A 26,691-nucleotide genomic window follows, 5' to 3' on the forward strand; every position below is an offset into this window, starting at 1 on the left:
GTCTGGTACTTCATCAACTTCTCTGGAAGAGTGCTCTTTATTCAGGAGTTCAGAAATGCAGTTGGTTTTGTCTTCTGTAAAGGATGGAAATTAAGAAAGAAATAAAGGAAACTATCAGTATACTTTCTAGTACCTGACTTTATTTTTGCCCCTAGCAATATGCGAGGCCTCGTTTCATGATTCATCATCTGATGCATGTGTTCTGGATCCTGTGATCATCTCTAATATCTAGTTGCTTCATCTCAGTCTAGATTTTATATTTCCAGTAATGAACTGCCAATAAATTCTGTCAGACTACCCCTGTCAGACTACTATTGATGTTGCATCACTTCCCTGTAGAGGGATCAGGAAGATAATGAGTTTCATTCTAGACCTTTGTATGAACTGACTGGTTGTTAATTCAGTTTGTCCAATTCCTGCAGAAACACTATCATGATATTTCTTTTCTCTTAACCTTTCAAAATCAGGTGATAGTTGCTCTTTGAATATTATTAGTTGGCATCCTTCAGTCTCGGAAGACTATGGTATCGCACTCTGAATAGTGGTTCCAGAACAGTGTCCTCTCCAGTGCGCGAAGCCTGGGTAAGGTAGATATGGAGGATAGACTGTTACCCATGCAGCAAATCCCCCCTCTCCACGTCGCTGAAATGGTCCAATGGAAAGGCAGAAGCCAGTACGGTTGGTTCCAGCAGCGTCGCAGGAGTTGCCAGAATGTGACTATGTTCAGCCATGAACTGCCTCAGGGACTTCGGCTCCAGAGGTTGACTCCTGAAGCCTTTTCCATAACTGGATGTAGCCACAAGGTAGTGGAGGTTTGGGATCAGAGTTTTCCTTCTCTCAGATGAGCTGCCTTCCCAGGCTAATGAGTCCCATTTACCTGGTGGCTGTTTAGTCGCCTCTTACGACACGTACAGCCAAACTGAGGGCCTATTCTTAGCCCCAGCCCCCAGGGGAAAATATTACTAGAAGAATATTACTAGAAAATATTACTAGAAGTGTCACATTTTTAGTCTTATTTCTGGAGGTAGGAAAATCTATTGCATCATTAAAAAAGGTACTAATAGCTCACTGACTGCCCAATTCTATCCCCCACCACATGTAGTAGTAGTAGTAGTAGTAGTAGTAACGTTATTGTCATTGTGCTACAGCACAACGAAATTTATGCACCTTTGAGATACAAGCATAAATATGTACTACAATTCCAACAATCACACTCTACACACTCACCCACACATTCTATAGAACATGCATCATAATATAAAAACATATAACAGACCATAATGCCCAGGAGCATGGTAACAACTATATCACCTTATTCAACGTAATTATGGCTGTGGGATAAAAACTGTTCAGGAATCGTGTGGTGCATGCTCTAATAGTTCTGTATCGTCTACCCGAAGGCAACAGTTCAAAGAATTTATGAGCCAGATGGAAGGGGTCTCTCAGAATACTATGTGACTTCTGCAGACAGCTAGATGTATAGATGTCCTCGAAAGCTGGTAGATGAAGGTTGATGATGTGCTGTGCGATCTTAATAATTCTCTGCAGAGCTTTTTTGTCCTCTGCAGAGCAATTTCCGTACCACACCAAGATATCATAGGTTAGGACACTCTCAATGGTGCAACGATAGTAAGACCGATAAGATAAGATAGTAAGACCTAACATAGTATAGCCTGCAGGAGGCAATACTTTTTACTTAACCCCCGGTAGGCTGCCCAGTTGCCTTTGAGTCTCCTCAGACCTACATCAACGATATAACTGGCGCAAGTCAGCAGAGACAGTGGGGCAGTCCAAACAGAAAAATGGGGATAAGATCCAGCATGCACAATTGCTGTCAGATCCATTTACCTCTTCCCTAACACCCCCCTTCCCCCCCCAAACCACCTGTAATTCTCTTTCCCCAAGCACAGCCCACCCCCGCTGCCAAGTCACCAGCATCTTTGAAGCCTCTTAGGGCTGTTGCATAATATCCCATGCCTCTCACTGTTTATGGCAGCGGTCTGGCAGCGCATGACCTTGGTCCAGCTTTCATGCCATTGTAAAAGACCTTGCGCTGTTGGAACACTAGTTCCTGCAACGCAAGGCCCCAGTAGGATTGAGGCCTTACTCCCTTGTGAGGATTACCATAGGGTGGTGGTTCCCCATTTTTTTGATTGGTGACCTTTTGAATCACCTGCTGTGATTGGCCACAGTCCCCCATTGGGGCTACAATCTTATATGTTGTATAGAATGACAGATTTTTTGTGAGATTCCACAGCTCCCCTGGCTGGTTTCTGTGACTCCCCTGGGAGCCATGGCTCACCATTTGAGAACCACTGCCATAGGACCTTTAATGGTCTATGAGGCAGACTGTTGCGAATAAAGTAGGTTGGCAGGAACTACGCTTTTCCTCAACCGTCTCTGCAGCACATCTCTGCCCCCGCCCCCATAATTTGACCACAGCCCTTGCATCTGTTAATTCTTCTTTTACTGTTCTAACTCCTGTTCATTCCTCTTTTGCTGTTCAATCCCACCCCTTCCCTCTCCTCACCCTTCATTTTCAGCACTTTTGCCTTCTTACATATACACTAGACAGTGTGGAACATGCAGTGGAGGTGGACAGGAATGGCAGGTTTAGAGGTAAGGTTTGGGGCTTTTGTTGTAGGAAGGCACCACATGCCATCAGGTAGGGAAGCAGCAATTGAGACCTCAACCTCAGGTGTAGCCAGATTCTGGACCCGGCCTAACAGATTGGGAGAGCGGCCAAGGAACCACTATATTGGACCTTTGCATGCACTGTGAAATCAGACCACATGCTTTTCAGTCAGTTTAGAAAGATTACTAACCAATGAGCAAAAACAAGATGATAGGATAGGATACACTGTGTGGATGCAGCACCACTAAGATGGAACCAGCCCAACTTGCTGGCATCATGAATTCATGGTTGTGTGAGGCCTTCTTCACTTCTCAGTGTCAATGATTATTGCATAATTCCTGGTAGAGTTTGTGCAGGAGAAGTTCCCAGATTTTGCCTATCAGGATTGTGCCTAGGAGAAGCTAGGAAATGTACAACCAGTTGAATTGCTAAAACTTACAATCCAATCTTATGCATGTTTATTCAGTTGCAGCCTTAGTATGAATATGCAGCTTTCTGCAACTAAACAGAATAACCCAAACATTTCACTTTTTTGGTATGTGATGATATTCTTTCTACCAGGTTTAGGGCTGGCTTTTGTGCTAGTGTTAAGAGTCTGCTTTTCAGTGGCAAATCTGATACCCTCCTGAATATATAGGCTTATGGTTTGCCCCTGGATGAAAAATGTTGGCTCTTCCCTTGAGTATTTGAGCAGATATTTCTGTAGCACTCAGTTGGTCAATTCTCAAAGTCTTAACAAGTTATTAACATATAACTTTGGTAAGTGTTGCAAGGTTTAATAAGTTAATGAACAATGATGCACTTCTGAAATTTCTGGCTTATCATTGCAACATCATCTTCATTAGTTCAGGTATTGACTTGTGGCAATAGGTTATAGCTATCAACTTGAAAAATGTTTCAAAAGTGAAACGTGCAGGGAAGTATTGGTGTACGTGAATATCAGCCCACATTGGCTGCATATATCTGAAGTAGTTTTATCACCCATCTTGGTGATTAAAGGGCTCCACTGCCTTACCAAATGCTGCAGAGGCCAGGCCAGCTCTTTTTCTTGCTTCTTCAGTCATATAGTTGTAGAGGTTTTTGTCATTAGCTGTAGGGCAGTGTTTTTCAACATTTGTCCTCCACTGTACCACCTCACATGGTCCACCTATTCGAAGTACCACCAGAAGTAACTGGTGATGACATTATCACCGGTTGCTTCTGGGTTTGGGAGGCCAGAGGCGACATGACAAACACCAGTAAGAGGTTCAGGTGGATGGGAGGACATTTTTGAATGCGGAAAAGCATGCTTTGGCACTCTGCTCACTTTGCTGAGCCTCCTTCCGCTGTTTGTTGTGCCATGTTCCTGGTCTCACTGCCAGGTGGCAGATGTACAAGGGTCTCAAAAGCACCACCAGACACCATCAAGTACAACTGGTGGTGCCCATACCACTGATGGAGAAACACTGCTGAAGAAAGGTCATAGTTCTCGGTCATCACAAAGTAATCTCATGATGTGGATCATTCATGCTTCTTGAAATGTACAACCTAGGAGCAACTAAAGTTAATGGAATAAACTTCTACAGTTTGGCCTATGACAGGTACACATATGCCTGATCTGTTGGTTTGGAGGGGGCTGGAATCAGTTTATTTATGCTTCTATGTCCTTGACTTTGCCTTTAAGTTTAGAGTGATAATCCTTTCCTGTTCTTGATCATCTTGCCAGGGTCCCATTTTACAGAGGGGAAAATTTGTTGCCTACTTCATTTGATGTCTTGGCTCTGTGATTCATTGACTGACATTGCAACACTTGCCCCTTTTTAATAGTCCAGCATACTTTTCTCCCCTAACAGCAGATATTGGGATTGGGCAATCTTGGCAGAAAGAGCAAGTCAAGACTTCAGCCAACCTACTTAGGACTATTTCATATATATGCATACAGATGTAATGTCTGGACACAACAAAATGTGTGAATGATAGAGACACTTGTGCCAGGGAATCAGGATTGGCTGCAGTTTGTCACCAAGCAATAGCAGACACACCAGTGTTGTTACATAATGGAAAGGTTCTAGCCAGTGGCACTTAGTCTCCCATTCTGCTAGTCCAGATTGCTCTCATATATAACGTTCACTGTTCTCTTCATTCAAAACTAATTTTTCCTGCTGTTCTAGTGCACTTGTATGATTAACACTGATACAAAGCATGATAAATGGCTTTACTAAAGCCATCACTTATGTACATAGCAAATGTGTGTGTTCAGCTGCACACGCTTCATGGTACAGCTTTAAGATAAAGTACTGCAGTCGTTTAGCTGCCTTTGAGTTATCCTACACAGCAATGGCATTGTGCATCTTTGTGAACCTGCTGGTTGATAATCATTGCTGAGCTTTTTGCCGGTGTTGCTATTTAGGATTGAGCTATGTTCTGTGAGCAGGTAGATAGGGGAATTGAAAAAGGAAGTCCAAGAAAACCATCTGTGATAAACTGATAATGTAACTAGAGAGAACTACCTTTCAGAGTGCGATACCATAGTCTTTCGAGACTGAAGGTTGCCAATACAATACAACTAGAGAGGAACTGCCCCTATCAAACACAAATCATTCTAATGGAAAAGCAGCACTCCCCAAAGCTATTGAACCAAAACTGTTAAATTAGTACTGCTTGCAGTTTGTAATCTCTCTTCATGTGTAGCATAGGGAAATCCCCCAGCACCAGTAAACATTTCAAGACTCAGCAACACTTTGACTGTATAAGGTACAGTTTCCTTTTCTTTTCTTTTTTTAAACTATGAAGACCAATCATATTAGGGAACACGGAACAAAAATTCTGATATGGATTGATTTGCTTTACTGCTTGCTTCCTAGTTTAGGGAAAAAAAATAAAGATAGCTTGGGTGAGGCATGATAAATAACATCATGAATAGTGTGGAGGGAGTGGATGAAAAGAAATTATCTCCCAAAACGCTGGAAAATGGAAGCAGTAGTTTTAGGAAAAGACTTGCTCGTGGCAACACATGACAAATTTCTAGGATTTGCTGCAAAGATTGTCTTTGGCTAGATGGTATTAAAGGGATTTGGACAAATTCCTGGGGGTTAGTCATGATGGTGAAATCAAACCTCCATGTGCTGGTTGGACCCTTAACCTTTTCCAGCAGGGCCCTTCGTATGTTCATTCGATATGTTTCAACTCTTCTCTATTCAGTTCGCCCATGAAGGTTTATGAATCCAACTGGATACAAGAATGCTCTGGGGGAATATGGATGTTCAAGACTGCCTAGTTGAGGATGTTCATAGACTCTTATGTAGTTGTCTAGTGATACAACAGCACCCACTGAGAGGACTTTGGCTCCCTAGTTTACAAAAGAGCAGGTCCTCTGAGAAGAATGTTATCAGGGGGTACAAAGTTTCTTTTGGGCCCCTTTGCAAAGGGGAGGGGTGAAACAGAGCAGGTGAGGGTGGAGATGGGTGAGCAGAGAAGGGGCAGGGAGGGGCAAAGCAGGGTGAGAGGAGGGTAGAGACAACTGGAAAAGTCTTTGGAGCCCAGATCTACGCCCCCATGTGACATCTGTAGTGTCCCCAGCATCCCGTCATGGTAGTGTCCCCAGCATCCCATACAGGCAACAAGTCTGAGTAGATAGGAAAATGTCAGATCCCAGGAAATTTCTGGGCCCCTTCCTTTGGCTCCTGGGGCCCCCTTTTGACCCTGGGCCTGGGTATAAATTACCCCCTTTACCCCCCTCTCCTAGGCCCTGCAAAAGAGATAGGAGTTGTGAAACTGTTGGGCGTGGAATGGTGGAAGTGTTGTATTGAGTGTGACTGAGCATGCTGTTAGCAAACCAATGGAATGGTAGCAATGGCAAGAAAAAGATATAGTCCACCCACATCTTACATGTGACTGACTTGCACAAATTCAAGAATACATACTTACCCCCTCCCCCCAAAAGAAAAACATGCAAATAGTGTAGGCCAGAGGTTCTCAAACTTTAAGGGAACTTTACTCCCTCAGTAAGTTCTTGTGGGGGAGGGGCTAAGACAGTGATGCAGTCCCCAGGATCACGCACTGAGGGGGGCGAGGAGGGGTGCTTTGCACTCACATTATGTAGGCAAGGCTGCAGGAGGTGTGGGGAGCCCTGCGTAGCGCAGGGTTCCCCGCACCTCCTGCAGCCTGCTGGAGCCCTGCCTACATAACATGAGTGCAAAGCACCCCCCTCGCCCCCCTTAGTGACGCAATCCTGGGGATCGAATCCCTGCCTCCCTCCCCTTCCCCTTAAAGGAACGGGGGGAAAGTTACACAAACGGGTGGGTTGCAACCCACCAGTTTGAGAACCACTTGTGTAGGCAGTTCTGACCACCATTCACTTATGCTGTTTATGCCCAGGAGCAAGCCTGAAATTGGAGAATGAAGCTACTGATCCCTCAATTACCGCTTGTCTCTTGTATTGTGTGTTTAGTTCTTAAAGATATAGTGCGTGTTTGTTGGATTTAAGGGTGTTTTGACTATATGCAATGTTGGTTTTACATGCCAACCTCAAAATGTAACCCTCGCACAATTGGCGGGCCAACAGTAGTTTTTTTCTACTGTCATTGTTGGTTATTGGAACTCATCCAGGTAGCAAATGGGCTGTTAGTACATAGAAAGTCACTCAGACCAAGATCAAATAGCTCATTGTGACATTTCTACAAGGCTGCTTTATGTGAAAGTGTAATTCAGTTTCCTTTAAATTCGTCACTGTCCTGAAGACGGACTTCACACCAGAGGTGTCAGAAACTTGTCACATTTCCTCAGCTGATATCGATGTTTCTAGTTGTGAAAGTCAGCTGTCTACATCCTAACAGGGTCAGAGCAGTAGGGTGAAGCTGGGCCAAGCTGCTGTGAGGACTGCTAATGAATGAAGGAGCTGCCAAGATCCTTGATGAGGGTGGCAAATTTAGCCTTATAAGAAACTGGGGAGAGAGATAGCTTGAAGAGTTGTGGTCCACCATACATCAGGATAGCTTCTACTTTCTTTTCATGAATGGGAGAAGGGAAATAAACACATAATCACTTAAACATTGTACACTCTTGTAATGAATGGATAGGTTTTTCTTCTAGAATGAATCTGAAGGTGCTTTAGGTAATTCATTCCAGAACGATTTCTAACTGATAAGTGACGTTGTGGATCTTCTGGTGCTGATTGGTGTCTGCTTGACAAAAAGTGAAGTACTTTATGAAAGGATTATGCTTTTTAGGGCAGGAGTCTCGAGCAAAATGTTATTAGTGTGACACCCTTCTTCTAAAAACAAAAATCTCTGCTGCACTAATGTCCCGTTAATGCTTGGCTGTTCTGTATCATGCACATTTTTTAATTTCTCTTCTTTAGGGACACTGTTAGACTAAGCTTATGCAAGAACTTGGCACTACAGCATATGGTCAGAGAGCCTGTAGTGAGACACAGAGAGAGAGCAAATTCAAGGGTGCTTTGGACAAATAGATGACAAGTACAGTATAAAGCACTAAAGGATGATTCCATGTCTCACAATGAGGTTCTTGTGAGCCAGGCTACTGAATCTATTCTGGGCTAAACATACATGCACCCACCAACTTTTCATGCTGTAAGGATTCGTGATGCAAATTGTGTGTATTTCCTTGCAACTTATTATTTCTGCATAATTTGATGTTTATGTCAATTGGGAAGTCAGCAAAGAGCTAGTCAAGGTATGGAAGGTCTTTTTCCCCAAACTGGAAATCCTTTTCAGCCATCTCTCCCTACAACTTTTGAGACTGAAGATATGCCTTAAGCCAGTGGTTCCCAAACTGTGAGTGCTGACTTCCCAGGGAGCTGCGGAAACTAACCAGGAAAGCCACAGAATCTTCAGGAAAATCCCACCCCCATATAAAATGTATAGGATTGTAGCCTTAATAGGAAGCTGCAGCTAATGACTCGGTAGGTCAAGAGAGCTGCTAGTCAAAAAAGTTTGGGAATCACTGCCTTAAGATTTAGAAAGAAATGCAGTGTTCAGGAAACTAAGTTCTGCACCTAATAAATTCTTCACTTGAATGATGTGCGTATGGAATTGTGGTGTATTCTCTACCTGGCCACCTCCAAATCCTTGCTGCCCCCACTACCCTGAGAGTATCCTCAGGTATCCTTGCTACTCTGGCCCTGATCCCTTTGTACAGATGGATCAACACATGGAGAAATTGAAGTCTGTTTGTGTGGAGAAATGCTGTGCCTGCTTACCTGGGAGTAAGCCCCATTGAAGTCACTAGGATTTATTTGCCAATATAGGCACATAAAATTGGCTTGAACAGGTTTGGCCTACACATGCAGCAGAATGAGGTGGCAAAATGCTGAGGGAGTACAATGGATTGTGCTGCTTCAGTCTGGTTGGTTGGTTGGCAACCTTCAGTCTCGAAAGACTATGGTATAAGCCTACAGCACCCAGTATTCCCAGGCGGTCTCCCATCCAAGTACTAACCAGGCCTGACCCTGCTTAGCTTCTGAGATCAGACAAGATCAGGCATGTGCAGGGTAACAGAAATACTGGTTTTGAATACTCCTCTTCGCAGGGGGAAAACCTCCCTGTGAGTAAAAAACTAGCACTTCAGGGGAAAGGTTTTGGTATAGCCCTTTCCTCATTGTGCTAGTTTTCTCCAGACAGAGTGATTTAAAAAAAAATTACAGTCCATTCTCCCACCTCATTTGGCTATATGTCTAGACTCATCTTCACTTGGAAAGTTTGCAACAGAACAAGTAGCTATATGCCCGGAGAGTCTTCTTAAAATTGTCTCTGTTGCTGAAATCTCCGTAGCAACATATTCAGATCTACCTGGCCATCTGATACAGCCATTTCCAACAGCAAACCACAAGGGCTCACCAAGGTGAAATGACTCCTGCGTATTCTTGTGCCAAAACTCCACCTGGTTCACAGGCTTGCAGTAGAACAGGTTGTCTCTTGGTGAGTTGTCAGTACCCTCTTTGGTTTCCCACATCCTTCAGCCATACAGAAAGCACTGCGTATGTCATTGCAGATTAAAAATTCCAAAGGAAGTCGTAAAGAGGGGGGAGGCAGGGTAGGAGTCATCATTAGTCAGTGTGATAAGGCAGCAAGAAAAAGGAGGCTGTACTGTGAAGATATCTTGTTTCACACACACCTCCTTTTTTTGAATGTGACATCTGAGCTGAAGGGAAATGCAGCTGGAATGTGGCAGACTCTTCCTGTAGTGAACCTGTTGCCTTTTGCTAAGTGTGAGTAGTTCTTACAAGCTGCTGAGTTGTTATATTGCTGTTTGACGTTACCAGAACTGCAGCGGAGAGCTGTTCCCTCTCTCCCATGGTAGCTTAAGGTTTGGCTTTCCTCTTGTGAGGCACCCATCACTGTGCCTCCTTTGCCCTCTTGAGCTTTCTGGTATCTGCGGAGGAGAGAAGGTGGAATGGGGAGACAGCCCTGCTGATAAAGCTGATGATGTCAGCAGTGTGTCAGCAGAGGGAGGCTGTCTGCGAAACTAGTTACACCTAAGTGCCTGGAAGCTGTACAGAGGAGTTGAGCCAGGAAGTTTTCCTGGCACTAGGGGAAAAGGGTTGGGGGGAAGATTTCCTAAGAATGCTTTTTTTTTTTGAAACCTTGGATTACATCCCTGCACTTTTGAAACCTCTGGATTAACAGAACGTTCAAGAAAACCAGAAGATCTGATTAGCTAACAGGTACGTTCAGTATATCTTACATCCTGCTTTCATCTGCTCTACCTTCTTACTGCTGGGAAGTGTTAGTGTACATTAGACCGAGTGCTTGTGCTTTTTCAAAATAGGCAGGAAATAGCGATTGTATTAGATCTGGGACCGAAAGGATATCTAGATGGATATATAGTTCAGCTGAAGTCAGCTGTTTGATTCTTTATTGTTGTTTAAGGTTAGAGAGCTCACTGTATAGTTTTTGCCCAGCTATCAGAAGAATCATCTTACAGGCTGAAATGGTTTCAAATTCTCCCTTGATACAGAGTCCCTATTTTTTCCCCTGGGTGAAATTTCTATTTTGCAATGGTTAACCTTCCAGTTCTTTTTCTTTTCCTTCTTTTTTTTTTTTTTAAACCTATTTTGAGAATGTTTATTTTCTTTTCTTGGAAGGAGAACTGGGTTTGTAATAAACAGAGTCCAATCCAGTTCCATTTTCAGCACTTTTGAGTGGATTAGGGTTTAATAACAATAATAAAGTTCAGTTTGGGCAAAGATACTGTTTGGATCTGGCAGGATTTCTGAAGATGAAAGGCTTGTCCAAATAGCGCTGTTGTGGTGTTTCTATGAACACATGCAAAAGATTATGTTTTATTTATGGCATGGGATAAGTGCATTTAAAATAAAAATATAAGCTTTTATGTGTTTGAAATATATGCTTGCTGAGTGCTGTTGTCTACAATTTATGTTTAGCTGCTGCAGAGGTACGTGACCATTAAAAATGTAACATCCCAGGCTTATATATATGAGCAGTGAAATGTTGCATGAGACTTGGGGGGGGGGGCACTGATGGTAAAGCTCTTTCCACACAAACTGTTACTGTGTATACTGAGGCTGCAATCCTGTGCGTGCTAACCTGCAAGCAACCCATTTAACTCAGTAGTACTGACTTCTGAGTAAACATGCACAAGATTGCATTGTAATTGTGCTGCAGCTTTAAATGTTTCCTATGCACAATTACTCAAAAAATTATTTCTGGGGTTTACTCCTAGGTTGAGTGTGCATAGTATTGCAGCCTAAGGCAACTGAACATCACAAGGCTTAATGTTCAGTGGGTCTTACTCCCAACTAGTTGTATGCACACTGACTTGGAAGTAAGCTGCCCTGAAAATGGAAACACCGAAGCGTGACCAGGTATGAATAATTTAAATAGATAAAAATTCTGGAACTTGGTCTACTGTAAACCTTTAGTAAGACTGCAATCTAGAGCAGGCTTGATCAAAGGTAAATTTCAAAGACCAGTGGATTTCATTTCCTTCCAAGTAACTGTGCACAAGATTGGATTGTTAGTGCCATAGAAACAATCATTCTGCATATCAGTAAAAGCTTTGTGAAAGCCGGCATTTTGCAATTTCAGAAAAGTTGAGGTCACTTCTGCAATATGGTGCATTGGGAGCCTCCTTAGTCCAAATTTGTCCTTTAGGAATATTTTCATCTCCTACATCAGTATCAGCCACAAAAGGTTTTTGAACTAAATCATTCTATTGACTACACCTGTGCAAACTCTGTGCGTCCAAAGTGTCCTTGACAGGCAGCTATGAAAAGCATTATTCTGTACAGGTGTTCGAGAACTTTGGGGAGCAGCATCACCTCCTTCTGCAAGGCCCAGAAGAAGGTAACTTCTATAGGTTTGTTGATTATAATAGAAATAACTTTTCTTGATTAGTCTACCACTGAGAGGAAGACAGTTCTCATGGAAAAGTTTATTTCATACAAGCTAATAGCTTATTGGATTTGTGGATAGACTCTGACTCCTTTGCCATGCCCCACTCATTCCAAGTTGTCTGTTCTCCACACTTCAGTCCCATCTCTTGTGCTTCTTCTTTCCTTGCTCCACCCACAGCTCCCCTGTTGCTTCCCCCATACTTCCTGTTCCCACTGAAAACTGACACACAAAGTTGCTTTCAGGAACTATGCAAAACCTATTGCATATGCCAACAAATAAATCCCTCAGGCATTACCACTGCTGCCAGCACTGAGTGCCAACTCTGCTCAAATGGTAGCATCAGTAAAACTCCTCTCAGGAACTCTGTACGCAACATGAGTTAGGGTTCTTAGGGCTCGCAGGACTATCTTTTTGGCATGTGAAATTCTGTCCAAAGTCATTTTTTCCCTGAAATTTCCAGGCAGGGAAGCAATGTGAATGAGCTCTTTACCACGCATTCCCCAATAAATACAGCCGACAGCAGGTATGGGATTAAATGGGCCACTTTATTAACTTACAACAAGCGCAACAAGGCAAAATAGGCAACAATACCCAAACTAAGTGCGGGGTTCTAAATGGGGGAAACGGCCTAGCCGTCTACGTCCCCCAGTCTCATGGGGCGTCCACCCAACTCCAGGCGTAGCTCAATTGTTCTTAAGCCCGCCTTTCACTGTCGCCCAAAGAGGGTAAGCCAGCCGAACTACTCTGCCTTCAGGTCACCCCTGCAAGGCCCCAAAGTTCAGACCAGGGGCTAGCCAGCCTGCCTCCTCGAGCCGGACAAGCATCCAAAGAGCGGTTCTGGCTCACCGCTGCCCTTGCTGGCTTAGATCGGACGCCGGAGAAGGTCTTCTGTCTACCCACCCCGCACTTCTACCGCCAGTGACCAGGACAGTAAGAGATATATGCAGACCCAAACACGCTCCATAGCCAGTCTGAGGTAGGCGAAAACAAAGCACCATCATATTGCCAATCAGATGATGCTCAAAAATTCCTACCCGGTCCTCCGTAGAACGACCAGCTAATCCCAGACTAGCTAACAGGGCGGGTGGGAGGGGGTCGCTTCCAGGAACGGAACTGAGCCGGGTCTAGCGCCTGCGCGCTAGATCAGGCTCAGTTGTCCTGCCCCCCAAGGCCAGCCAGCCAATCAGCTGGCAGCAAAGCCCTGCTGCCGGCTGATAGGGGGTTTAGCGTGTCAATCAGCGCTAGCGTGCCCATGCAGGCACGCTAGCTGCCTTTCTAGGAGCAATTTTTTATATATTAGAAAATTCCAAAAGTGTAATTTTTCAGTCCGTGGAATAGTTTGCGATATAAACCTATGTTCACAAAATAATGTGTCACTTGAGAAAAGAAGTTACTTTGTGGTGTGTTTTTCAGTCTTTTGAGACTGAAGGTTGCCAACTACTAACTATGTGTATTGAACAACAGTGTAATAAGTACTGGTGTTGTCCGTTTAAATTCATTGTGTCATTTTATTTCCTATTAACCACTTCAAGTGTATTTGTATATGGAAAGTAGCTGGCACAGGTCTAAGTAGACCCATCAAAGCAGCAGAGCCTTGCCCCGAGGCAAGACAACTAATGTTCACTTACCTCAAGGAAGCTTATGGGACCTAAAACTCCCCCTTGGAATGCAGTATGTGCCACATTAGCTTGGCTGCTTTGGGGTTGGGGGAGTTATGTAGGTTTGGGCTTTTAGATATTATTTATATCTGGCCCACCTCCCCCCAGCACTGTCTGTTCTAGTGGCAGTCTGCTGGTATTCATTTGCATCTTTTTAGATTGTGAGCCCTTTTGGGACAGGGAGCCATTTAGTTATTTGATTTTTTCTCTGTAAACCGCTTTGTGAACTTTTAGTTGAAAAGCGGTATATAAATACTGTTAATAATAATTAATAATTTATATACCACTTTTCAGGTGCTGAAAACTACAGGGTGACTTTTCACACTCATCACTTGACCAAAGGTCCTCTGCATGGTGGAGGGAGGGATTGTGGATGCTTCTGCCTTCACTCTGGGACATGAATGCTCCAAACGCAGGCCATTCCCCTTGACTTATTGGACTAATGGCAGCTATATGTGGAAAGCTCTAATCATGTTACCTTATACGCATGGTGGAAGAGATAGAAGGAGAAAAATAAAATGAAACTGTACAGTTTATTTAAATTCTACTTTGCAGTTTACTTCCTGTTTGACTTTCAGTTCAGTAAAAGGAGGAGTTGAATCATCATGAGTTTCTTGGAAATTGTGTCTAAATTCATTGACACCACTGAACTTCCCTCTTGCCCTCACCCGTTAGTATGTTTTGTTGAACACTGACATAGGATGGGGCTTGCTTCTTCATAAACTTTATAGGATCGTGCTGTAAGTGTAAGACCACTTATAAGTAAGAACACCACAGTTCTGTGACCATATACAAGATCAGTTCTAAGACTACATATCTCGGGAACTATGGCCACAATCAAGTGCAGAATCAGATGTGCTTAAAAATTGGTGTAATGTATCAGCAAAGAGACTCAGTTGTGAATCAGAGTTTTCCCAGCATTTGTCTCTTGCCAATGCCATGGACTCATTAGGTTGCCTTAGATAAGCCACTCAGTCTTGGCCTCAGTTCCACCTCTGCAAATTGGGATAATAACCACTTAGCATAGTTGTTAGGATACAATCATGATGATACATGTGAAGCACTTTGCACTCCCAACAATGTATTAACCCTAGCAACACTGTTTGAGCTATTTACCATAACAATTCATGGTTTCTTTAAAAGGGATTGATCTGCATCCCTGGGAATTGGAGGGATAAAAGTAGGCTACCACATTGCTGCATCTTATGTGATGCCCATGGTGTGAGATTTTAGAAATAAGGCAGTATGGGATATGAGCTTTCTGGTGCCTATGCATTGGGACACCTGGGTTTTCTAAACGCTGAATTTTCCCAGTACTCCTACTGGGCCATGATGTGCCATGCTGAAACAGAAACACATCTGATCTTTCTTGACCCACAGTTAAATTTTTCACACTTCCTCACTCAACCAAGGATCCTGTTGCATGGTGGAGAAGTGGTTGTGGCAGAGGTCACAGGGAGAAGAATACATGATGTTTTTGTTGCTTTATATTTCTCAGATAACATGTAAATAAATGAAAAACTAGTGATTTCTTTCCCCCACCCCAAGTCTGGTGGTCTTGGATACAGAATGGTTTGGGGGGATACAGTTCCTGGTTTGGGGGGAGGGGAGGGGAGCAGTGGACAAGTGAATGAAGGAGATGCAACTATCTACAGTTCAGATTCATCTGCAGAAAACAATTTGCAGTGTGCTCTTTAAGAGAAATGCTGTAAGTTCACTGCTTAGGCCTTTTGCACTTTAAAAATTAATTTGAGACTTTCTGCATAGTTGATCCTCAGCTGCAAGTTGGGTTGCATTCATATTCATGCTCAGTGGAATTATTAATAATGTGCCAGGGTAAAGAAAGAAAGTGCTGATTCTTAGATCATTGTATTATTTTGTTTTATTTCTCTCTCTCCTCTAGTTATTTCAATGGAAACAACTGGAGAATCTCTATTTCCGTGAGAAGAAATTTGCGGTTGAAGTTCATGATCCTCGTAGGTAAGCAGGTGTTCTGTATCCACAGGTATCTGTGTATAGTACAGTGAATTCTGTGGAGGTTCAATGTATTTAATTGTACATGATGTGCCAATATTTCACCACAGATATTGTAGCAACATCCAATATTTATCTGAGCAACAGTGGAAAAGAGATTGTCAGCCTAATCCTATGCAGGCCCGTGGTACAGCGGTGCCAAAATGGCCGCCACAGGGTCAAAGAGGCAGCTTGGAGGTACGGGAACATTGGTTTCCTTACTCTGTGTTTGGGCCGCAGCAGTCCCTATGGGTCTACTCTGATCTACACCAGCTATTTAGCTGATGCAGAACTGAGGAGACCTGGGCTCCAAGGCCCGGGAGGGGGGACAGGATGCACAGCAGCCTCTGCTGCTGTCCCCGTCCCCCTCCCAGGCCTGAACCACCACTCCCAGGCCACCCTCCCCACGCCCAATTTCAGCAGGGAAGCTTACCGCTGGTGGCTCCTAATAGTCATCTGACTGACTTAGACGCCCAGCGTCAACCACTGCTGGCTTCCCCAGTAGTGCCTTTCCTCTCTCAGCTCCACAATATGCCTTACAGCGAGTTTGCGATGAGTATTGCCAGGGAGACCTGCACTGCCCAGCCATAGGATTGGGCCCTGTATTGGGCAGTTGGTTTTCCAATTTACCGATGTATTTTAAGTCACTTCACAAAAAGGAGCTGTATGGACCCACTTTTATTTAAGAAGATATACATAATAGTTTCTGTTGTAAAAGACTGTACGGAATATGTTGTGGTCATATTCTACTGGGAATGTTTACAACAAATCTAATTTATAAATGAACAGGTGATACTTAAATAGGCTGTAAAACTTGTGCCTAAACAATTTGGGGACAATATTTCTAAGTGATCACTCAAAAAAATTTCTAAATTCAATATAGCACACTTGCTATTACACACACAACCCCCCCCCCCACACACACACCTCTTCCATTCATACTACAAATATTCGTTGGAATGGTAGATACTCCAATGTTACAATTTATTTTGCACAGTTTAATAGTATGCTTTAAATGTGGGGATTATATTAGGTCAGAGAAGCTTCAGTGTATAGCTATAGTAGTCATTGATATTTAAAAAATAATTACAGCCAAAACCTTATTAATATAACCCAAATTGGAAGACTTCCATTAGGAATCTAGTTTAAAGAGCATCCCCCTTCACAGTATTATCCATGTACCGAATCAAGATGGCAGGTGTGTGTAGAAAGGTTTTCTCAGGAGCTGTCTTCACAGTTATGCTGCTCCTGTATCCTGCACCGATACTAGTGTTATGTTTTTCCCCATGAAGTTTCCTGTCCAGGCTCAGTAATGTAAATTGAAATGGCTGACCCGCCCAGGAAATGAGGTAAAAAGCTCCTTTGAGTGGCGTATGGACATAGGTGGCACTCTGAGTCCGTTGGCCACTTCCACAACTGTTTCACCTTGTGTGTACCATCTCCATTGTTTCAAACCACTATTTTGAAATACAGTAACAGAGATAATAATAATAATAATACAGGTATTTATATACCGCCTTTCTTGGTCTTTATTCAAGACTTTATTCAAGGTGGTTTACATAGGCAGGCTGATTAAATCCCTGTAGGGATTTTTACAATTGAAAGAAGGTTCTATCTTTCAAGAACCACAACAGTCCAGGTGTTTCACTCTGATCTGGTTTCACATTCTGGCCTCCATCCTCCCACGCTCAGAGCAGATGGAATCGCTCGGCTTCAGCTTGTCAGCTGCTTCAAGGTCGCACGGTGCCGGTGGCCTCGAACTGGCGACCTTGTGGATGTTATCTTCAGGCAAATGGAGGCTCTGCCCTCTAGACCAGACCTCCTGCCCCACAAACTTCCAAAACAGGGAAAAACATTTTTCTTTGAAGTGATAAAGGAGTAGATTGATGGACACTTGAACTGAAAATGGAAAAGGGGCACAGAATTTAAGTGTTTTCACAGGCATCTGACCTCTCCTTTTACAGAGCCTGTATGAATTAACTTATTTTCCACGAAATTTCTGACCATAGTAGCAACCTGTTTTACACTTAATACAGTATATTATACAGTTATGTAGGGAGTGGTTTTGCTCTTGTGACTTAGTTCTCTAACAAAGAAAAGACCTGGGTGTAACAGACGTAGTTCTTACCAAAGCAGGAAGCTGGTGCCTGGGCTGAACCCAGTCCCCTCCACATAGCAAAGTGGCTCATTGAGAGGGGGCTATACTAGAACCTCTCTCTCCAACATCTAGTTTTTCATGTGAAAGGTTGTTTGTCTGTTTGTTTTGTATGGAGGAACATTCAAATCATGTAAGTTCCAGTCTGCAGCAGTGTAGCCCGGACACTGGTTTACCACCTCAGTGAGGACAAGACCAGAAATTCCAACAATGAAAACAGGCTGACAGTTTCTTTGGGTGGAGTGGAGGACAGGGATTAGCCACTACATTGCAGAGTGTTGTGTGTTTCGACTCAGAAAGAGATAGGAAAGCCTGAAAAGGTTAAAAAGAAGAAGCTTTATGTGAATTTGTTTTTAAATGTTTTAGAATTTCAGTTTCAAGACGGACTTTTGGGCAGAGCGGCCTTGTGGTGCAAACCTGGTACGCGAACACTTCTTTGATTAAATCCATCTGGGTTATGGCAATCAGTCAACATCAGTTTTACTTGGACAGAAAACAAAGCAAAGTAAGTTACTGTCATCATCAACAGCAAAAAAAAATGCTTTAGTTGCATTGCTTAAAATGTATAACTGTCCTGTTCGTTGGGGACTTCCTTAGGGAGATTATATTGGTCTTTCACAGCAGTCCACAAGATGGAGAGGTTATAGCTCAGTGGTAGATCACATCCTTTTTATGTAGAAGTTAGTCTAATTTCATATGTGGCACCTTCATATGTCTAGAATGTTGGCTTTGGAAAGAGAGCAGACAAATTAATGCTGGATAGGCCTGTCAGTGGCTATTAGCTATGATTGCTTGAAGGAACCTCCCAGTTCAGAGCAGTAAACACTTGATCTGACCTAGCTTGGCCCTTTTGAAGTTCTTGTGTTCCTAGGCCCACAAACATTTTTCCTAACTCACCCACACAGAACTTATTAGTCATTTGTGGTATATCACCATTTAAAAGAAGAGTTGGTTCTCTTCTAATCTGCAAATGCCTTTCTATCTTGTCAGCTAGAGGCCATTTTTACTAACCACAGTAAGTAGGTGTGTGACTGTTTATAAGCTCAGTTTACATATAGACTGGATTTGCCATTGTTACTTGATTCACCAAAAACAGTTATTTAATCTGTTTCATGCTGCCTTCAGTTAAGAACTATAAAAAGACATTCACCACATGTATGAAGTATTCAACCTATGCAATAACTTTCCCCCACTTCTCACCTTTGTTCATTTCGAGTCTCTAACTCAATATGTTTTAATAATCAGTGTCCCTGAAATAAGTTAAGTTGTGAAATAATACACATTAAGTTCTTGGTGTAATCTGAAATGCCATCTTCCATTACCTTTTGTTCAGAGACTTGTTAGAGGTAACCTGATGATACATAGTGGGTTCACTGTATTTTGTGTGCTTGTAAATTGCTGCAGGCAAAAATTCCCTCTGCCAGAAGTTTGGATGATATTGCAATGGACCTGACAGAGATGGGAACACCAAAGGTTTCAAAACTAGCAGCTTTGGAGGCAAAGAATCAACTTATCATGGCCAGCAATGGTAGCTTAATCTCATCAGGTAAGCCATCTTGTTTCAAATGCCTGCTGTCTGATTCTTGATGACCATCTGAGTTTCGTTACTGAATAGAGGAAGGGTCAGCAGAGAAAATATGCCTTTATCATTACCAAGCAAATTCATTGTACAGGTCCAACCTTTTTATACACTAGTTTTTTGTCTAAGGATTAGACTTGACATTGATGGCGACTGGAGATAAGAAGGATGCTGCTGATCTGTGGAGAAGGGGGAAAAACACATCCCCGTCCTAAAAACTTCTTTTCTAGGGAATTGGTCAAGGAGTTCTAATACTCTATTAGAACTTCTATTTTCAGCTTGTTCCAAGAAAAACGACCCCTTCCCTTTGCCCAGCCCACCGAAGAATGGAATGCAGAAGTGATTATTTTACTTTCTTATTTCACTCCCCAACAGACCAAGGCAAAGGGAGGGGGGCCACCCTTCTCTGAGTGAGCTGAAAACAGCATCCCAATTGACTGCCTGACTTTGTTTTTGTTTTGTCTTGTTTTTTTTTTAAACTGCTTTTATTTAACACGGTTTTCGGTATCTGTGGGGAGCCCCAGAACCAAACCCCAATGGATACCAAGACATGACTATATATGCTGTTTTTGTGGGAGCTGCTTAGCAAGACTTAAGGTAGAAGACTCATATATGTGATCTGCTTTTGCTTGCCAATATGTCTTTTTTAATTGTATTTATAACCTACATTTTCTCCATCGTGGTGCTCAAGATCATGTGCATGGGGAAGGCAGGGGTCCCAGATACCCTCCCATCCAGTCAGTATACAGAATGAAAATTCTAGACTTGAAAGGTTGTTCCACATTGAAGACTGAATACAAAGAATCTTTGATCAAGATTTCTCTATAAAACATGCAACTATGGGGCGGGGAAGAATCTTAAGAATCTGTCTTAAGCTATGCATATGACCTGCTGAGTGAAGCCTTGCAACCTATTTACTGAACAGTGCAAAATACAGATGCTTGTCATTCTTGGTCTGCAGTAAATATGGAAAAGTTGATTCTAATGTGATTGCAAGTCTCTCAGAAGGTGAAAAGCAAACAATGCACTTTCTGCATTTGTTTATTAACTAATGTTTCAAATCTTGTGCAGTCGGGTTTCTCAAAACTTATTCATATGCAATGGCCATTATCTGAAGGGAAAGGCAGTATATAAATCATTTAATAAATAATCTTGGCTGGAAACTGAGTGCGTCCATTGAGTTTTGTTGGTGGTGCCAATGTAACATACTGATGATTCACTTTGAAAAGCCCTACTTGAACTAAGAAAAGCTGTGAAAACATCTCCACTGTTTAAAACCAAGAAAAGAAATCCACATTAAAATTGTTTACTCTGCCAGGCTCACAAGATTCAGAGGTCAGCGAAGAGCAAAAGAAAGAGAAAATCTTGGAGCTGAAAAAGAAAGAAAAGCTTTTACAAGAGAAGCTTATCCAGAAAGTTGAGGAGCTAAAGAAGATATGCCTGCGAGAAGCGGTGAGGCCTGTTCCTTACTTGCTGTCGGCATGAGTTTTAGAACTTAATCATTCTAATGTTCCTAATGGTGCCTTTTCCCCATTTCATAGGAGCTCACTGGGAAAATGCCAAAGGAATATCCACTGAATACAGGAGAAAAACCACCTCAGGTCAGAAGGCGTGTAGGCACAACATTCAAATTGGATGGCAACCTGCTTCCCAGCGAGGAGGTACGTACAGCCCCTTTGAGATTTCATTAGCAAAAATGGGGCAGCCAAAAAGTGTTGGAAGAACATTTTATAAAAAGCTGTAGCCTCTGTTGGCTCTTTTGTTTCCTTTTAGCTGCATCGAGTAAGTGAGAAGCTTTCTCAAATAAGGAATCGCTGAAAATATGTTCAGTTCTGTTCTAAAACAAAGATTAAGCCATTCCTATGCTGCAATTCTATACATATTTACCTGGGAGTAAGTTCTGTTGAACTAATTGGGGCTTGCTTCTGAATAGACCTGCATATGATTGCACTGCCAATCATTTATGTGCTAGATAAGTCCTTATGTAAAAACACAAGAAAAGCCCTGCTGGATCAGACCAAAATCCAGCATCTAATTCAGCATTCTGTTCAGTAGCCCACCAGCTGACCACACAGAGGGAAAAACACTTGCTTCTCTCCCACCATTGCTTCCATGCAGACTGGAAGGCTTTAAAGGCTATCTGGTCATTGCAAAGAACCTGGTTTTATTTTTATTATTGGTAATGTTGACCATTGGTTTCAGTAAAACTTGTAAGGCATAGGAAAGCTGTTACTTACCAGTAGTTCTTAGTTCTGCCCATTTATATTATGATTGAGAAATTATTTTTAATTTACCTTTCTAGTATCTTGGAACTGACAGTTTTAGGCTTATCACGGTAGGAGATACTGCACCAAAAGGTCAACATGAACTCTTGCCAAAAACATACTTGAGAAGATCTGGAGATAACAAGAAGCCAGAAGCTACTTCTTAGCTCATAGATCTTCTCTGGGGGGTGGGGGGGGTGGGAATAGAGAGAGAGGTGAATGTATTCTGGTTCTTGCATTACATTTTTACATATTATCATTCTCTTTAGATAGGGAGTGACTTGAGAATTTGCCTTAAAGGCTGTGGCTGGCTGGCTTTTACTGTCCTCATGGCTAATGGGCATTTACAGTCTCTCTGCTAATAGGACCTCATCCCCTGCATAGAGCAAGTATAAGGAGTATATGCTTCTATAAATGCTTTTGAAGCAAAATTGCATGGTACATAATAAGGCACTGCTTTGATACATGTTGTTTTGTCTTTCATCTGGTCTACCTAATTGTTTACAAACATTGACTCATAAAAGCTTCCAGCGTTATGGGCATTGTTGTTTTACTATAGCCTTTGCAGGAAAGCTTGGTTCCTGTTTTTTCTGAATGTGGCGAGACAAATTCATTGGTGGCTATGGTGAAACCTTGGTGTTCACTGGTTTCAAAGAGTGAAGATTTTGTAAGATTCCTGACACCATGGCAGAACTAAGAAGCATAGTATAGGTTGGCATATCACACCATACCTTGTAATCTACTGGCAGTGGTGGTTCTGCTGATGCCCCTGCCCAGGACTTCTTACAGTTATGAAAGAGACTACATTTCTCTCAATTTAAACCTTAAATACATGACTTCAGTCTAAATTCTAAGGCAGAAAATCCCTGATTTTGTGTGTGCGTGTGTGTCTGTGCAGGACCCAGCTCTGCAAAACCTGGAGAGCAACTTTCTTATACAGCAAAAGCTGGTAGAAGCAGCGAAGAAACTTGCTGGTGAACCAGATCTATGCAAAAATGTGAAGAAGAAAAGGAAGCAGGAATATACCGAGGCAGTGAAAAAGCTTCAGGAGATTGAAAATTCCATTAACGAGTATCGGATTAAATGTGGGAAAAAACCTTCACAGAAGTCAGCCCTGACTTTACCAGGTACCAAAATTCCTCCAGTGTTCCTTATGAGAAAGAGCCAGATGGGGTATTCTGTTTTTCCAAGTATGTGTGTTATTGTGTGTTTGTTTTAGTTCTCTTCCCTTGGAACAAAAATATCTTTTTGATGGAACAATGCAGTTCTACCTAGCTGAAATCTATAGCTCTTTATCCCCTGACTTCAGCAAAGTCTGGAGCTTACCTATAATCTAACTGGTGTGTTTTATGTAAGATGTGGTTAAAAGGGAATACAGACAAAGTAACACAAGCACAGGCATGTTTGAGGGAGAACACAAACCAAAGAATTGCTGTGCACAGCTGGCGGCACCCTTCTAGCCAAAATGAGTGCGGTACCTTATTCTGTTGTGTATTAAATGCTGCTGATTTGAGCAAAAACTGGCTGCCATGTGCCTGCTGCCTTGGCTAGTACTGGTCCTGTGATGATTCAAGCACATAATTAAAGCACTGCTTTTTATTTTTACTCTGCCTGGTCCTAACAAGTGTAGCAAACGTTGGCTAAGGCTAGTGCAGAATGAGAACAAAACACAGCATGTCACATCTTTTAAATTCCCAGCAACATAATAAGAAAAAAATGTTTTTAAGGCTGCAATCCTAACCACACTTTCCTGCGAGTAAGCCCCATTGAACAAAATAGGACTTACTTCTGAGTAGACATGGTTAGGCTTGTGCCCTATGCAGGTTGTCTAATGCTGCAGTCCTGTAGATACTTTCCTGGGAGTAATCCACATTGAACACAGTGGAACTTACTTCTGCATAGATATGCAAAGAATTGCACTGTTAAAGTTTGGAAACTGGATGAAGAAGGGCCTGTATTAGAAACTCATTGAAAGAGAAGTGTATACATGATTATAGAAATCTTTTAAGGACTGGAATTATGATGTTTTCATTATTGGTAAACTGCTGTCATTGTGCATGGTGCTCTGCTAAGCACAAAATGTTAGGTCCCTGCTTTGGGGAGCTTATAATCTAAAGTTTGAAATGGGAGAGATAACCGAGAAACAGTAGAGAAATGGAAGTTGGTGGCAAATAGGAGGTGTTATATATGGGTTTATTTTAGTTACACTTACTTGGCTTAACTACAGTATATTGTAGGAGCTCAGGGATTGCATTAAAGATTTGGTGGAAAAAGTGGCTTTTGAGAGAAGATTTGAAAATGCGCTGATTTTTGTCGATGGTGACTCGGGAACCACCTGGGGCAGATTTAACACCCTCAGCAATTACTAACCAGGCCATCCATAATTCAGGTCTTCCATCAACTGTCTGTGGGCTCTTTCTTTTTTTTTAAGTGTCAGACTTTCAAGTTCAGAGCTGTTCTGCCTGCCTTGCTACCTGCTTCCCTTTGCTGTACATACTGCCTTCATTTTAGTGATCAGGAGACTGACTTTAATAACTGGGACTGAGCTAATAGTTCTCCAGGGAGAGAACTTGCAGTTAAATTTGGAGCAGTGGGCAAGTGCTCAGAGACAGAAGGTCAAATTAGCCTACCCTTTCTGCCACCCCTTTGCCATCTGTTTTGTGGCAGTGGCAGCAGAGCATCTCAAGGTGGCTTCCATTCCGTCTCCTGCCCCCGGAATGCACCTCTAAGTGATGCTAAGTCATGTTATAACATTGTTCCAAGGAACTTTTTTTTTGGGGGGGGGGATGGTGGCCTCTGACAGTGTTATGCCCCTTTGCATTTATTACCTAAGAAGGTAACAAATGTCACCTAAGAAGTTTCACTTTAGTTTCACCTAAGGTTCAGCTAAGAACCTAACCTGCTTGAGAATTAATGATATTCTTATGCCACATTGTATTCAAGTGCTTTAGCCTAGACTACCCTGGGGACTGGGGTACAGTCATTTGTTTTATTTAGCTATATTGGGCATATGTGTGTCACAGCAGTATTGGTCATGCAGTGGTGTAGCTAGCGGGGGGCAGTCTGCCCCAGGTACCAGTCTTGGGGGGTGACACCACAAATGACCCAATATCGCTAACATCACAGAGGTTACAAGTAACCTCATCATACTGTTAGAGGTGGAATTTCCAGCTGAATGCAATGCAGAAGACCGGAGGAAATTATCTCCTTTCCATCAAATGTTATAGCCCAAAAACCGGAAACCAAAAAATGCATGGAGCCCTATGGAAAGTGAAACCAAGCCATATCGCACGTTTACTTGTGAGTAGGCAAACATGCCGTCGTGCGACAGGAAGAGCAGGCTGAGAGGAATGCAACAACACCAGGTTGGTTCCTATCCAATGAAAGCAGCCCCAAAAAAACACCCAAGAAGGAGTTTGCTTCCTCCAAGCAGATGAATGTATTGAGCCCTATGGAAAGCAAAAGTAAATCACACAGTCGTGTTTACTCGCGAGTAAGCAAATGTGCCTTGGCTCCTGATCAAATCAGGCAAAGGGGAATGCAAGGCTAGCTGCATGGTCCCAATCTGATGAAAGTGGAGCTCAACAACTGCTCCAGAAGACAGCACCCCCAAAGAATAAAACAGAGGCTTGAGCTGGTAAGGTGGGCATTGGGGAGGGCTGAAAATCTCACTGATTTTTTGTGTGCGGGGTGGGGGGTGTTATTATAGGCAGGCTACAGAGAAAATTCACTTGGTGAAACTTGACTAGCTTCCCCTTATTTAATTACCTGTTTTTCTTTAATTTAATTATTTATAATTATTTTATTTTGCTTTATGTCATTTCCAGTAGGTCCTGGGCAGATTGTCATTCTAAAAAGTGGTTCCCAGTGTTAAAAGTTTGAGAACCACTGCCTTAACTCAAAACAGGCCAATGAGACATCCGGGGGGACGGGACACCCTAGTGACCAAAATTCTGGAAATCGTGGCTTTCAGGAATAATACCATCATGTTATATACCATTAGGTGCAGAATTTCATCCATTGCTTGTGGGGAAATATTCACTTCATTTATTTTCTGGCCATTATTATTATTCATTTCATGTCATGACTATTATTATTTCTGTCTCACCTACCTCACATGGTTGTGGTGAGGACAAAATAAAGGGAGGAACTTTGTACACCACCCTGACCTGCTTAGAGGAAGGGTGGTATAAAAATGTGAATTAATTAATAATATAATATAATTGATTGATTGATTGATTATGTTGTATGAGGTGACAAAAATTTATGGGCCCTGGGTGTCAAATGACCTAGCTACACCTCTGTGGTCATGCATATAGGAGAAGTGAATGCTAGTAAATGGACAGATATGAGTGGTTAGTGCCTGTATTTTGTGGGATATGTGTGTGTGTGTGAGAGAGAGAGAGAGAGTGAGCAATATGAATGCCTCAGGGGTTTGAGAAAAGGCAGCTGCATGGGGAAACTTAAGGAGTTCACTTTATCAAACTGAAGATTAAGGAGTTTTTATATTGTTGGCAACCTTCAGTCTCGAAAGACTATGGTATCGCGCTCTGAATGGTGGTTCTGGAACAGCGTCTAGTGTGGCTGAAAAGGCCAATTTGGGAGTGACAATCCCTTCCACACTGGGAGCAAGTGCAGTCTCTCCCTGGTCTGTCTCCCTGGCTATGGGCCTTCCTTCTTTGCCTCTTTGCCTCAGACTGTTGGCAAAGTGTCTCTTCAAACTGGGAAAGGCCATGCTGCACAGCCTGCCTCCAAGCGGGCCGCTCAGAGGCCAGGGTTTCCCACTTGTTGAGGTCCACTCCTAAGGCCTTCAGATCCCTCTTGCAGATGTCCTTGTATCGCAGCTGTGGTCTACCTGTAGGGCGCTTTCCTTGCACAAGTTCTCCATAGAGGAGATCCTTTGGGATCCGGCCATCATCCATTCTCACGACATGACCAAGCCAACGCAGGCGTCTCTGTTTCAGCAGTGCATACATGCTAGGGATTCCAGCACGTTCCAGGACTGTGTTGTTTGGAACTTTGTCCTGCCAG

General features: G+C 42.7%; 1 protein-coding gene and 1 pseudogene across 1 annotated transcript in view; one reads left to right on the forward strand and one right to left on the reverse strand.

Moving 5' to 3' along the window:
• Positions 1–26,691, forward strand: part of FRMD4B (FERM domain containing 4B) — a 168,610-nt gene that overhangs the window by 120,472 nt on the left and 21,447 nt on the right. Inside the window, exons 12-17 of the mRNA XM_066616285.1 lie at positions 15,553–15,629; positions 18,184–18,322; positions 19,222–19,363; positions 20,715–20,848; positions 20,938–21,057; positions 22,559–22,787. Coding sequence (XP_066472382.1) covers positions 15,553–15,629; positions 18,184–18,322; positions 19,222–19,363; positions 20,715–20,848; positions 20,938–21,057; positions 22,559–22,787 — 841 coding nt within the window. The remainder of the gene's footprint in view (positions 1–15,552; positions 15,630–18,183; positions 18,323–19,221; positions 19,364–20,714; positions 20,849–20,937; positions 21,058–22,558; positions 22,788–26,691) is intronic.
• On the reverse strand, positions 9,024–9,142 carry LOC136642357 (5S ribosomal RNA; annotated as a pseudogene).

This window comes from Tiliqua scincoides, chromosome 2 (genome assembly GCF_035046505.1).
Source record: "Tiliqua scincoides isolate rTilSci1 chromosome 2, rTilSci1.hap2, whole genome shotgun sequence".
Taxonomy (NCBI): Eukaryota; Metazoa; Chordata; class Lepidosauria; order Squamata; family Scincidae; genus Tiliqua; species Tiliqua scincoides.